Source organism: Euprymna scolopes, chromosome 3, assembly GCF_053919585.1.
Source record: "Euprymna scolopes isolate OS-2025 chromosome 3, ASM5391958v1, whole genome shotgun sequence".
NCBI lineage: Eukaryota > Metazoa > Mollusca > Cephalopoda > Sepiida > Sepiolidae > Euprymna > Euprymna scolopes.
Genome location: NC_136484.1, coordinates 89,056,378 through 89,072,353, shown reverse-complemented (window position 1 = coordinate 89,072,353; position 15,976 = coordinate 89,056,378). Strand labels below are relative to the sequence as shown.

The following is a 15,976-nucleotide window of genomic DNA, read 5'->3' as shown; positions in this document are numbered from 1 at the left end:
TGGTAAGAGTATTAGTTTAATTATGCCCCCCCCCCCGACAAAAGTTGATACCAAATCTAGTATGTTTCCACAATGGTTTGGAAGAAATGTTTCTAAATATTATCCATTACTCATCTCACACCTGATATCTTGAAGCTTTATACCATACTAGCGAGGGGTACCCGGCATTGCCCGGATGTTTGTAGGTGTGTGTGGTGTTAAATAAAAAAGAAACCGGGGGGGGGGGGTAGGATCGAAGCCGAACCCCTGAGGCGAAGTTTGAAAATAAAATCGGCCAGCCAGAAGTGAAAGATGTTTGAAAGTCGTCGAGCGTTACGATGACGATGTAAGCATTGTTATAAGCGAAGTAAAAAAAAACAACGTTTTAATTAAGCGGGGGGGGGGTTAAAACACGAATTAAAACTGAAAAACGAAGAACGTTACGTGAAAAATGGCTTAAATAATACAGGATTCAATATTAAAATTTAAAAAATCGAAAAAAGACATCTCACACCACGATTCGAACCCAAAACGTTTAGATAATGAACTAACCCTTAACTACCTACGCTAAAGCGGCGCATATAAAGTTTGTTCAGTTTATCAACTATTTAAAGTAAATCAGGTCATGACGTCATCTGATGCATGCGTTGTTGACCCTCCCCCCCTGTCGAATCTGTCTAGACATCGCTCTCTCTCTCTCTCTCTCACTTCGTCTGCCTTACTCTAAAGACTGGAAAATGGCGTCTGGCTGTTTTTATTTTTAATAACTTCGTTCGTTAATATTTTTTGTAAGCGTATTTTGTTTTTACTTCACATGTTTGGCTTATTTTTCGTTTAACTATCGAGTCTAACTATTTTGAATGTGCTAATAACTTTGGTAACGTTGACATAGCGTAGAAGTTCATAGTTTAGGTTTAATTTTTTTTTTTTACCGCTAACATTTTTAAATTGTAAATTAAGACGGCCATTAGAGGTTGTTGACGTCAAGATCACGTGACATGACTCAGCGGGTTTTAAATACAAGTTGACCCAAAATAAACGGCCGCGTGTATACTTTATGTAGAAGAGTTAGCGGCCATATTTTCTGGGGCAGTTATAAATCGATTTAAAAATATGTAATGTTTAACATTAAAATGTCACTTTTTTGGCCCCCCCCCCTTGCAGAAAATCGATCAGTTGACGCACTTCTAATGGTCACTTTGGGCCAATCTTTCGATATTTGTCGTCCGGAAGGTGGGGCTTTCATATAAGACCAAGTTTGTGAATTTTTGTTATGCCTGTCGAAAGTTTTTAGCAGACAAACATACATACATTTTTGCTTTTATATATATATAGATTTGATGCAATGCTGTTGAGTTTATAAGTAAACAACTGATCAACAGAACTAGAACAATTGAGGTAGCAGGATCTTTACATACATAAACCTAGAACCCCATCTTCCAGCGTAGACCCCTACTACCAGGTCTCCTTCTCCAATATCAGGGGTCTACGTTCCAACCTTCCAGAGGTTGAAACCCAATTACAGGAGACAAAACCGGACATATTATTTCTATGTGAAACTGGAATAGGGCCGACCACTTCCCTAGATGAGTTCATAATTAATGGATACTCCAATTTAACAGCTAAATCTGACTCCCAAGATCGCCATGGGCATGGAATATGTGCCTACATTAAGGATGGCTTCCCATGTGGCAGGGATATCTCTAGAGAAGATCCTAATTTACCCTATATGTGCTTCAGGGTTGCACTTGCTAACACCACTGCATTTATATTTGCCCTCTATAGGCCCCACAACAGCGGAGTTACTATCTTTAAGAGCATATCTGAGAAAATAGACCACATACTGTCTTCACATCCCTCGGCTAACATCCACATCTGTGGTGACTTCAACGTCCATAACGTGGAATGGCTGACCCATTCAAATAAGACAGATGATGAGGGGAGGTTTTGTCATGATTTTGCCATTGCTTATGACCTCACTCAGATTGTTTGCGAACCCACCCGTGTGCCCGATACACCCAATCAATATGCAAGCCTCTTAGACCTTTTTCTTTCAACTTCCCCTGAGCTATGTTCATGTACCGTTCATTCTCTTTTAGGATCCTCCGACCACTCCGTCGTATCAGTTAAGATAAAAACAAAATGTAAGAAGCCATCAGACGTACCCCTCCACTGTACTGTATACCGATACTCTATGGCTGACTGGGATAGCTTCCGTACATTCATATCTGATTTACCTCTGCACTCCATGTTTAAAAAGGAAGTGTCCTCTATAGTATCAGATCTGACCGAATGGTTAATTGTAGGCATAGACCAATTCATACCATCAAAAAAATTCCAACAAAAACCTAACAGCCAGCCATGGTTCTCCCCAGAATGTGCTGCTGCTATCGCGCACAGAAATCACTTTTTCCATAAACTACCAACGTAATAGATGCACTGAGACTAAAGCTGCTTTCAGGACTGCCAGCAACCACTGTAAAAGAGTAATAAAAAATGCAAGAGAGCTATATGCCCAGTCTGTTAAATCCAAGGAAGCTGATCAGCGGCTTGGTTCCCACCAGTTTTGGCAAATAACAAATAGGATCCTGAACAGAAGTGTGCGTTCTATCCCAACCATTATCAATGGACCAGAGGTTATCTCGTCAGCGTCAGACAAGGCCAAACTATTTGCAAAGAACTTTGCAGCTAATTCTACCCTATGCGACGAAGGCCATCAACTCCCCATATTTCCTCCTATAACACAGAACAAGCTAGGTAATATACAAATATCCGTGCATGAGGTCGCCAAGCTAATAAAAAACCTAGATTCCAGTAAAGCAACTGGCCCTGATGGCATCCCAATTATAGTGTTAAAAAAGCTTCAACCAGAACTTGCTCCCATACTTACGAAACTATTTAAGCGCTGCCTTAAGAAGTGCTTTCCGACCCCCTGGAAGACCTCATCAGTTTGCCCTGTATTTAAGAATTCAGGTGATAAGTCATCTCCCTCTCAATACAGACCAATAAGTCTTTGTGTTATGAGTAAGTTACTGGAATCAATATTAAATAGAGAAATAGTCAACCACCTCAGCAGAAACAACCTTCTTAGTGACACACAATATGGTTTCCGCTCTGCAAGATCTACCGCAGATGTGCTGACGGTTATATCCCACAGGATTAGTGAATCTCTTGACAAAGGCTTCCTTTCTAGGGCAATTGCTCTTGACATATCAAAGGCCTTTGACAAAGTATGGCATAAGGGTCTACTTCACAAGATTTCCAGCTACGGTATAACTGGAAATGTTTTCTCAATCATTAAATCATTTCTCTCCGATAGGCTCATAAGAGTAGTGGTAGATGGACAAAAATCGGAGGCCTGCAATATAAATGCTGGAGTCCCTCAGGGGTCAATCCTCGGCCCAACTCTCTTCCTGATCTACATCAATGACCTCCCTAAACACATACTTAAATCATTCGTTGACATCTATGCTGATGACACGACCATCTACGGCAACACATCAAAGGCTGTAAATGACGAAGTTCTCTCGGATTCTCTCTCCTCTGATCTCGAGCGCGTGGGTCAGTGGGGGAAGATGTGGCTAGTTACCTTTAATGCATCTAAAACCAAACTCCTATCCTTACATCATCAACGCTCTGATCCCCATCTGGCATCAATTGTGATGGATGGCTCTCGTCTGGGTGAGGCCCCGTGTTTTGACAAGCTTCTGGGTTTGACCTTTACTCCTGATCTGAAATGGAACACGTACATCAAGTCTGTTGCCAAGGTCGCAGGAAAGATGGTGGGATCCTTCTACCGCTCCAGAAGATATCTCACTACTGATTCAATTCTCTATCTATATAAAAGCCAAGTACGGCCAAGGATGGAATACTGTTGCCATATCTGGGCAGGAGCTGCCAAAAACAGCCTATCCTGCCTTGACAGAGTACAAAATAGACTTCGTGGTTTAGTGGGGGATGCCCTTTTCTCTACCCTGCAACCCCTCTCCCACAGAAGAGACGTTGCAAGCCTATCCTTGTTTTATCGTTATTTTCATGGCAGGTGCTCGTCTGAACTCCAATCCCTGGTCCCCCCTCGCCAAACTTTCACGAAAATCACCCGTCTAGCTGAATCCACTGTGAAAAATTTCCCCCACTCTATATCTGTGCCTAAATCAAAACGCGGATTTCATGAGCAAAGCTTCTTTCTTAGAACTGCACGCCTGTGGAACTCTGTTCCGTCTGCCTGCTTCCCTCCGGACTACAACTTGGATTTCTTCAAGTCTAATGTTAACAAATTCCTAATGAACCGCCCCCCTAATTAAACACTTCATAAAATCTCCTCACTAACGTGATGTACTTGCAATAACCCTTATTCCTGAGTGGCTTCCGGGCCTTGATAAGTGGTGATCACTGTAAAAAAAAAAAAATGGGTGGGGGGAAACCCAAGAAAAACATCTCGAGTGATAAGGATGGACTTGAGAACAAGACCAACCAGAGATAGGTTTCTTTGCAAGTTCATTTCTATAAACTCTTTCATGAAATGTTCAACTGAACATGATATAAGATTTTACTTTTCTTGAAATTTTAATTTTAAAATATTGTTGTATGGTTTTAATTTTTATAAGTAAATTCTTGAAGTTTTTATGAAAATTAACTTCTGTATTTGAAATGGTTCATTTTTGTGCTCTTCTCTCAGATACAAAAATCGTCCATCTATGACGTTTGATGATGTCTCATGTGAACCTGATCAAGAATTTGACCTCAATCCTGATCCAGAAGGCAGGTTAGAATATCCAACAAAGTAAGTATCTATGCATATTTCTGCTTTCACATCTATAATGTTGACATACTGGTTTCTATTAGATTACCAAAGTTAAGCAATGTTGGCATAATTAGTACAAAATGATTGAGAAAACCAAATTGTAAGTAGGTGCTGTATGTAACCAATTTCTCCAAATTTACAAATACTATACAAAAATCTGCATGATTCCTGTATAAAATCAACCAATCGACCTTGATGCGACACGTACACAAGTGAATATCTATATAGATTTGTAGTTTCTTCACTTCTCTTGTCTTTTTTTATTCCGGTCAGTGGATATTTGATAACTTTTTAGAATACTCATCTGAAAATTTGACAACTTGCCTCATTCATTTAGTCTTTACTCAATCTGTTTGATATTCAATTTATAATTGTCTGAATTTAAATCTGTGACATCGGGACTTGACAAACATAGAATATATATTCCTATCAAATTTAAAGTCCTAATACAACCTTACTTTATTTATTTTACAACTTCTTCCCATGTTCTAAATGTCTTTTGTTTATGCATCTGTTGCTGATCTGATTTCAATCTGTTCTGTCAGTTCATATTTATCATAAGCCAAACCAGATGAAAATAATTTTTATGGGAGTTTTTTTTTTTTTTTTTTTTTTTTTTTTTTTTTTGAGATTAATGACCCAATTCTTACTGCAGATAACCAAGAGTAACAGTAGCTGATAGAATGATGAAATTTTCTCCCATGGATTAAATAAGTTTGGCATAAAGATTCTAAGGTTTGAAAAGATGCATTTGAAGGTCAGATGTTACAACAGCTGAAATGTAAAATAAGATGAAAATAGTTCAAATAATCCAGATATCAGGTTTATAAAACAAGTGATCCAACACTGCTGTTGGATAAATGCATTATTGAATAGAAATATTTTAGGGTGAATTCGATCTAGATGCAAGTTCCATCATTAGCGAAGGCACTTATAAGATTTAATACCTGTTAATCAAGTGCATGGAACTAGTTTACTCTAGTTGATTAAATTGTTTAATTTGAAATTGCTACAACAAAAAAAACCCAAAACTGGAGAGCATATGACATTAAAGATGAGAACATTCTGAAACATTTATTACTAAGGGAGATTTGGTATCTTTCTGGAACCAAAATTATTCTATTAATTGTACTGTTGCACAATGTTTTGGTGGTAAGTTGGGAGGAGGCTAGAATGTACCTGTTCTATTATAGTACCATCCTCCCAAACATTAGTACTTTTTTAAAAGAAGGTTTAGTATCTATTGTCATGAGATCAACCATCTAGGCCTTACTTTTTCAAGTGGGAAGTGATATAAAAGTGACTTGGTAACAAATTAAATATAAAAATGGAAAATTGTTCATAACAAATTGTTGTACAACAGGCAAACTTTTTGTTTAATCCTATTGACACTGTCTTGCCATTAGAGCAATTGTTCTAAATAGTTGCTTAGACAGATTTGTCTTGTTCTATAACTCATAAATTGCTTCAGTTACTGCCAGTCTATTAAAATTAACTAACATGATTACAAGTTATTTGTTTACTTTATTTTGGTGATCATCATGGTTCAGCAAGAGACAACCTCGGTTTGCTTTAGCTAACAACTCATTTTATACATTCTGCTCAAACCATTTCCAGTCTTTTTCACCAGTAAAAGCTTTCCTATGACTTTACTCTTTGATTCCTACTTCTGCTTTTGCTTTACACTTCTCAACCCTGACCATCTAACCTCGCTCTACCACTTACTAAGGTAGTTCTAGAATGGTTAAAAGTTCCTCTCCTCCAATTTACAACTCTACTGCTTCATCCATTTTTTTTATCGTGCTTCTTTGGAATTTGTATATCTCTTATTTTGATCAACAACCCTATTTCTACTTAAATTCTTGTTTTGACATGCACATAACCTACACGATATATATATATATATATATATATATATATATATATACATACACAAATCAAAATAATTTAAAAATTTCATTAGATAAATCCTTAAATTTCCTTGTAAATTCTTTTCATCAGAATATTCGAATTTATCCATCCGGTTAGCATTTTCTATACTAGTTATATTTTAACTTGATTAGATTGTTCTAAAACTGTATTACTATTATGAGAGTACTCTTAGAAACGAATTGTGGTTCATTTAGTTTTCAAATCCTTTTTTAATAAATTTCCATTACGAAAAGAGGGATATTGACAAAAAACTTCCATGTTTAGAAATGCCATATTTTGAATTTTTTTTTTTTTTTTTTTTTTTATAGTAAAAATAGTTAAACATAATTCTAACATGTTATTCTAATTAAAATTTTTAACCTAGTTTTAATAGTCTAAAAAATGAGACATGGTTAAATTGTTTGAATCATGAGAAAGTTGGTTTGCAAAACCAGTTACACAGGGTGTCCGTAAAGTTACTATACAGTCTTACAAGTTACTATACAGACACCCTGTAATATATTAACAGTACAGTAAGATATTGTATTAAAATATTTTCTTTGTAACAAAAGAAATAAAAAGAAATAACACCTTTATGTTTATAAAAATCTCAGAAAATACGTGTTACATCTGAAAAGACTGTAACAATCAAGGCAAACAATTTCTATGACAAATATTCAAATTGGAGGCCTTCAGCTCCAATACATTCTCGACAATGTGACACCACACTGACAAAATTTGCGCTCTTCCAAAGTTAGCTTGCATGGCATGCTTGATTAAATAAACCTGTAAAAAAAAGAATAAATATTAACTATTAATACAAATATAATACAATAAAACAATAAGCCTGTATAGTAACTTTACGGACACCCTGTATATTAAATGTAAAGATAAATTCTTTCTGTTATTATTACTGCTTGTGATATTTCCCTTTCATTTATAATGGAATATTCCAATCCCTTTATTTTTTATCTATTATGATCAACTGTTTATAAACACTGGAAGATAATGAATAGCTACCATATGAAATAATAGCAGGTCATAGTGAGAGGGTGAAAGTGATTGATAGGAATTTCATAAGAGATGTCACTTATTGAGTTAATTGCAAATCACAACTAATTATTTTTACCAAATAAATCAATTTATAACTGACTAATATTTTAACATTTTTTTTTTTTTTTTTTTTTGTAATTAAAAACAAATCCTTAATTTTTTTTATTTATTTTTTTTTTTTATGGAACTTTTGCTAGACAAGACATGAAGCCACTCTAAGACAGGGGATACCTATTGAACTTGACCTTGAAAAAGGCTATAGATAGGAGAAAAATAGTCTGCAGGCAGTTTCAGAATTCTGCAGTTTTTGGAAAGCAATTGAAATGGAAATATATATTCTAGTGAGATGACTAACTAGTCAAGCGATCTGAAGCAAAAAAGCAGAATAAATCAGAAAATTCTGATTATAGTAACCTTAGAGAAACAGATGTTGATTCACTTAACATAATAGATGTCAGTTCTCAAAATGTATTTTTTGAATATTTTTAGGATTAAAAACAATACGCTTATCAGATTCAATATTTACTTAAATCTAATTATCTATAAAGTTAGGTATGCATGTATCTAAATCTATACTATTATATAAATGTAACTTTGTGAGTTCGTTCGTTATAGACTCAACGGTTAGACCGATTTTTATGAAATTTCACACAAAGGTACTTGGTGTGTCTGGCAGTGTTTTTAGGGTAGGTTTTGCATCAAAATGGTTTCTATAAGTATCGGCAACTGATAATAGCTATGCATTATTGTGCGTATGCAAATGAAACTGACCGGCCATTTTTCCAGGTTGTTGCTTAGCGACGAGCCAGACCGACGTTGACAACATATTTCTGTTATGGAATTGTTCATACTACTACTTTAGAATTCAGTGCATGCACACACGACCATTAGTGTTTTGTTTCTTTCACTTTTTTTTGCGACGCGCCATTTTGTTTTCATGAGGAAGCAAATACCATTGTGTGTGTACTTGTAAAGATACCACATTAATAGAAATAGGTAGAAAGTTTCTGAAGATTAGTAAATAATTGGGTGTTTACTCCTATTAACATGGTATCTTTAAAGAAAAAAAATTATAGCTCTAGTGTTGCAGTGAGCTATTTAAATAAGTACTTTATGTATTCATATGTAAAATCATTGTCCCAAGTAATTGAATTACATATAAACGTGTGTGTGTGTGTGGAAAACAACAGTGAAAAAGCTATTAACTCACTAAGAGCGAGAGAAACAAATAATTTTAAAAACATTAATACCTAGATAGTGTTAAAGGTGAAAAAAAAATGTTAAGTTTTATATATTTTTTTTTTTTTTACCGGGTTTCATGACAAATCAAGAAGTTATCAAATGGGAGGTCTTTATAATTCATATTTACGAATGCTTTCTTTTTTTTCTTTTGTTACTGTTATTTTGTTTTTCATAATACCACTCCTAAATGTTTTGCTTTTTATATTTTTCTTTTTCACTAATTTTATTTTAATTTTATACCTGTAAAATGACTTTTTTTTTTTTTTTTTTCTTGTGGCTTTTACAAATCTGAAGATGGTCAAGTTTTCAGAAACCTCATCTTTATTGAATAAAGCCTAATTCACATAATTGTTTTTCTGTCATATGTCATCTTCTATAATATAAATCTCCTCTGTTTATGTATGCTTAAAACTCGACACAGGCGACGGATTTGCATGAGGTCGGGACCATTTTGAAGGTCGATCCTTCAGACGACAAATATCAGAATTGGCTAAAACCAATAATTCCTACACCCTCAACTGGGCACTTTTCTACAGGGAAGGGTCGATTTATTTCACTAATATTTTTGAAAGTCATCCCCTCTTTTCGATTGACTAGCCTTAATTTAACACCTGTAACTTATGGTTGGTGATGGATGCAACAGCAAAGATGCCACAGGTTTTTTCATACTTTTCCTCCTTCACGGTATGGGTTTGAACCTGTCTACCTACTAACTTTTTTATTTTTTTTTATTTTTTATTTTTTTTTGTTATTGCCCAACACACCTCCAAACACCCAAGGCAAGCTGGGCAACTAGGCTCGTCTTTTTATATTAGTATGTACAGAATTCATGTTTAAACTAATTAACCAATCATAAATTTTGGAACAGTTACTAGGCATAAGGGAACTAAATATGGACTTTAGTTTTATGCAAAGAGTGGAAGCCCTTTATGAAAATTCAGATATCTTTGATTTTATTTTTTGTGGAATTTTAGGTGTTAGGCATCAATATTTTTCAAATTCCAGTTTCTTTGGAGTATTTAAAGGGTTTTGAGAGGACAAAATAAGAGCAGAATTTCCCATGTAAAAACTAAAGTATTTCAGATTTGCATTAAATTTAATCCATAGATTTTCTGAATTTCAATTAAGATCCCTTAAATGTTTATAAATTTTTCTAGAATCAAAATCATACAATGTATTTTGATAACAAAATTAGTATAAGGATTCTAGATATAAAGCTCATCTTTTAATCTTGGTAAGGGAACATAAGTGATGCAAAACTTCAGAATTTTACATGTTCTGCGATGGGTATTAAAGTATTCTTATAAAATGGGAAATTATTGTAAAGGCCATATTTAGCATTAACATTGTTAAATTTTTCCTGATAATTAAAGCAAAAACATTAAACCTATAAAAATAATTTCATTGTGAACTTGTATAAAAAATATACATTTTCTTATATCTACATACATATTCTCTGGATAAATATACATTCTTTCAGACTTCTCATATTTGTCGATTTAGCTTTTTATTTTTGTTTGAGCAGTTTTTTTCCTTCACTTTGTTCTGATAAGTTTTATCATTTAAATGAAATTGCTTTGGATATAAGTGACTCAGATATTATTGGCATGAATCAATGGAAGAGGAGGTTTGTGCAAACAATGCAAGATTTTATGAAGCCAATTGCATGTATAGCCGCCCAGTCAGATGTAAAAGTGGGGCACCTATGGCGGCTGCGTTAAACAGGGCTTGAAGATCTGTTGGAGCCTTATTGACTGTTGTAGAAAAGAGGAAACGGATGTGACAATCGACAAGGTGCAATAAGCCATGTCAGTTTTGAAGAGCTTTAATCGGAGAGTGGGGGGGTGTTAGGAGCATGTTTTTTGTGAGCATGTTTAATATTATGAGCAGACACATCGCAACTCTGGATTATGTTGCCTGCCGTTGGCGCACGCTCACACAAGCGCACATATAGGCACACTCCATTCAATGTAAGAAACATGTTTTCAACTTGTCTTTCATTGAGACAGAAGTAGCTGCAAAAAAAAAAAAAATCTCATATTAACAAAGATTTGAAGATGTGAACTTTGGTGTAAATCTCTTGGAAAACACAAGATCAGACATTCTTTTTGTGATTGGAAACTTTTTCCGTCATTAAAGGATGTACAATATTCAGTTTTTACTAGAAAAAGAAACAATTTCTAATACTGTCCATTGCTGGTTTTCGTGCTTTTGAGTATTCATTTCTGAATATGAATTTTTTTTTTCTAGTGATCTTTAGACCAGAATATATTTATCTCATTTGTAAATAGTGACCAATGTAAAATAATTTATGCATTCCTATAAGGAACTTTTCCTATACGGAACTTTTCCTATACTAGCATGAGTGCCCGGCATTGCCTGGGTGTTTGGAGGTATATGTTGAGGAAAAAAAAAAAAAAAAAAAGTGGTAGTAGGAAGGCAGGCTCGAACTCATACCGTGAAGGAGGAAAAGAACGGGGCGGGGGACTGACGTCTTTGCTGTTACGATCACCACCAAACCGGAAGTGATGTAGGTTTAAATCAAGGCTAGACAATCGAAAAGAGGGGATGACTTTCGAAAATATCGGTGAAAAAAGCGACCCCTCCCTGTAAAAAAGTTCCCAGTTGAGGGGGAAGAAATTAATGTTTTTAGCCAATTTGTCATCTGAAGGCTCGAGCTTCAAAACGACACTAATCTTGTGAAAATTCGTCGCCTGTCAAAAGTTTTAGGCAGACATGCAAACATACATACATTTATATATTGGTAGCTCAAATTTTCGACCCAAACCAATTAAAAAGCTTGCCCTATCTCTGAATACCCTTTTTGTAAAATTTCAAATGTTTAGACAGATATTGTCTGAGTAATTTGGTAGACCACAGAGGTCAAATTTTTTAAAACTTTGACCCCCTATTATGACTCCCCTTAACTTGATTTGAGCCCAAAACAATAAATGTTAAGTTAGATCCATGTCCAAGGAACCTATATCTAAAATTTCAAGTGTTTATACCCAAAATTGTCGGAGTTTGGAAGAGTTCTCAAAGGTCAAATCGTTGAACTTTGACCCCCTTAACAAATTTCTGGTGGAAAACTGATTACAAAGATTACATACGTACACACACACACGCACACACGTACACACATGCGCACGCACGCGCGCACACTTTCACTCTAATAGATATATAGATTTAATATTATTCAAGCCCATGATTTGTGTTCTTTAGAATATATAAAAATATTTTTATTTAATTACTTTTAAAATTTATAAGGATGTTTGGTTTGTTGGAAAAATTATGGAATCTACCTCTTCCTTAAACTGCAATTACAAAAGTAATATATATATATACACTAACAAGATCAATGTCCTGACAATGCTTGAGATTAAATATAATGTAACTATGAAAAAAAACTAAAATATTTCAGGTGTTAGTGTGTATTTAATGTACTTCTAGAAAATTCGAACTGAACCAAACCGATTTTTACTAAAGTAAACATAAATTTTGAAATAATGTTAGGTTAAGATTAAAAAACAATTTTTTAAATCTTGTAGAAGTAAAAGAAGCATTTTCAAATTATGAAAACCAGTTTAATATTGTGTTGATAATAAAACAAAATGCAAACTAATTGCCTTACATAAAATATAGTGGGAACTTTAACTTTTTTTATTTTAATAAACTGTCAATTGCCACTTTTAAAAGTGGCACTAAGTTATAAGTGGCAGCATAAATGTGAAATGCTGAAATGTAAACTATAATAGTCCATATTTTTATAAACAAATCTGGAAAATGATAGCTGAAATACATTTTTCCTTATTAAAAAAGAAAATGAAAATTTTGAAGTTCAGTTATCATTCTTCCAATCTCTCAAGTTTAAACCTATTTTAATGTTAAAATATACATTTTTTTTACTAGATGTAATATATTTAGTAAAAACTGTAAATTATGTTTACAAGATGCTTATTTTAAGATTTCACAATTTTTATTTTTTGTACAGTTAGACAATGTACTACGGGATACAGTGGCCCTCGGATATGTTTTTTCAGGTTATGACTTGGAATACAATGTTTTCTCTCTCCTGGTTACGGCATTTGCTCCACATTAGTGTTATTTATAATATGAATGTCTATTATATACTGTACTGTATTTTGTTACTAATTTTTAATGTATCCTGGGGTTCTACTGTATTTCATTTTCAAATATCACTATCTTTTAAATAGATTTTCTGTGGCTTATATGAACTTCATTATGTTCATTTTAAAATGTTACATTAGCTGTTATTGATTTTACAATTATATAAATCGATATTACTATTGATACTATTCTTATTACTATTTTATTGTGCCTATTCATTGTTTGTACGTTTTCCGTACAACAATAACTAATTTTAATATTCCTTTTGACACCTTATTTTTAGGGGAAATATTAAATTATTTTGCCAATCTGTTTTATGTCAATATTTTCTTTCATATTTGTCTTGTGTTGAATATATTGTTGGAATTTATACATATTCTATAGTCTATTAAAATGAGGATTTGAAAATTATTGGGTGAGTGATCAGAATATTTAATATATACTGATTTTTTTTTGTTTGTTTGTAAAATTTAGATTTCATCAAGATTAAGTTATACCTAGAAAGTACTTTTGAATTTTATCTGTCAAGACCAAGGTTTTTTTATTTGTATTTTAATTTCTACTTAATGTATTTTGAAATATTACAAGATCAACATCTCTGAAATTACCAATAGCTTGGCAACTATTAGTTTATCAAATATAAATATTCCTGGTAATTTTTGTATTGTTTCATAACTCTTCCAAACATTTAAGTTTGGCTTTTGATAATTTTATCCATATTACACAATATACATTCTCTATAATACTAGCCTGGGTGCCCGGGTGTTTGTAGGTGTGTGTTCAGCAAAAAAAGTGGTAGTAGGCAGACAGGCTCGAACCTGTGGCACAAAGGTGGAAAAGAAAGTGAAAGAAAATCTGATGTCTTACGGCTACTCCATGACACGACTGGAAGTTCAGAACGTTGAAATTAGGCAAAGTCAATCCAACTCACATGATGGCTCACAAAAAATGTTGTAGAAAACTGCCCAGTTGAGGGTGAAGGAATTAATGTTTTTGGCCAATTTTTCGATATTTGTCATCTGCGACATCAAGCTTCAAAATAATACCAATCTTGTGAAAATCCGTTGCCTCTGTCGAAGGTTTTAGGCAAACATACATTTAAACAGACAGGTGAGATTTATGTTATAGATGTTTATCGCTTTCAGAAGTTCAATTTCGTTTAAGTTTATTGTAACTTTCAGGCTAGTTTTCTATTTTAGAACTAAGCAATATATGTTGGATCTAAAGATTAAACTTTCAGCAACACTTCACTCCCCCCCCTTCATCCTTTCATATGATTGATCTACTATAACTAATTTAGTTACATAATACATCCACTGAGGAGATAAGAACCAGCATTTTCATACCAAATTTGCAGAGGTGCAAACACTTCTCTCCAACCATAAGTTATATTGAATGTTAAAATCTGCTTTTTTGCTTCCACCTTATCTTAAACACAGACCTACGAAAATAGACTTTAAGGATACAGCAAGATGTCAGTTTATTTTCATAATACTAAATTTGAGTGATTCTTTTTCATTACATAGAGCTATTAAAAATTAACAAATTTTGCTTTAAATTTTTAAATTTTTTCGAAAGAAAAATTTAAAGTCCAGGCATTAAATTAAAAAGTGACTTTGATTTATAAATTTACTAGCTGTATCAATCTGGTGTTGCTTGGATTTGATTGGTTGCACATTTTTTAAATTTAGACTAAAATAAAAATGTAAGTCACATAGGAGACAAAGAAAAACATGTTAAGAATAACATATGAATAGTATGTAAACAAATCTTTGCAACTTAAAATGTGATTTATTCCTCTTGCATTATTTGAATAATTAAAAATTGTCAGTGTAACCTAACCAAAATGTTAAGCAGAATCAAATATCTGTCAGATAATTGGTTATAAATTCTATAAGTGAACAATAACTTTATTAGATAAATGTACTTTCTGAAGTACCAGAATTAGATCTTTATATCTTAAAAATTACTTCCTTTGCATGTTTTTTTTTTTGTAACTATAACTTATGAAACTGAATATTTGAATTATGGAAAATATAAATAAAATGATTTCAAGGAAAATGGTTAAATTTGTAATTATGTTGGAAAAAAAATTTGATAATCTTGACATTTGAGCAGGAAAGTCTGACTATATTTCTTGGGACTGACTCCCTTTTCACATGGTTGAAAAGGGCTGGGTAAGAATGTAAAATGATGCATTCTGAAGTAAATGCGTATATTCTGCTCAAATTTGAACTTATATTTTTAAAACTATTTAATTTCTAAAGATTTACATGTTTTTATTTTTAACTAAAAACAATAGAAAAACACTAAAAATGATTTTGCAAACTAGAATGTCTTTTCTATTTTTCTTTGGAATTTCATTAAAGATCATTTGCTTAAGTATTTATGGTTTGCTTTTTACTTTTTTTTTTTTTTTTTTTTTCAGCAGAAATACTTTAGGGAAAATTAACATTCATACCATATTAAATTCATACCAAATGCTTAAAGACTGTTAGTTATCAAATTTTTTTCGTTACAACTATTTTTGAAATAGAAGCAAATCCGGATGCTTGATCGGTAAACACAGAATCTCATTGCTAGTGACACAAATCTTATGTCCTAAATCTAAAAGCAACAGAAATAAGTTTGAAGAAAATTAACTACTAAAAAAACAAACAAATGTATGGTTAGTAAAAATGAACAGAATTCTGAAGCCAACATTAAAACTATTTCACCTCTTTATACACTTAGGACATGAGATTTCTGCTAAAGAAGACTGGAGTCTTAAAGATTTTGTATATGCAGGCTAAATCGCACATTGTATTACATGAAATTTGAAACTATCAACTTGCATGTACTGCCATGTACATGGCTTGA

The 15,976-nt window shown here is 33.2% G+C and overlaps 1 protein-coding gene across 3 annotated transcripts in view; it reads left to right on the top strand.

Moving 5' to 3' along the window:
- LOC145257216 (PITH domain-containing protein 1-like) overlaps positions 1–15,976 on the top strand; it is a 141,150-nt gene that overhangs the window by 70,806 nt on the left and 54,368 nt on the right. For all 3 annotated transcript variants that reach the window (XM_080115644.1, XM_080115642.1, XM_080115643.1), the window contains one exon: positions 4,658–4,762. In XM_080115644.1, the coding sequence (XP_079971770.1) occupies positions 4,658–4,762 (105 nt within the window). The remainder of the gene's footprint in view (positions 1–4,657; positions 4,763–15,976) is intronic.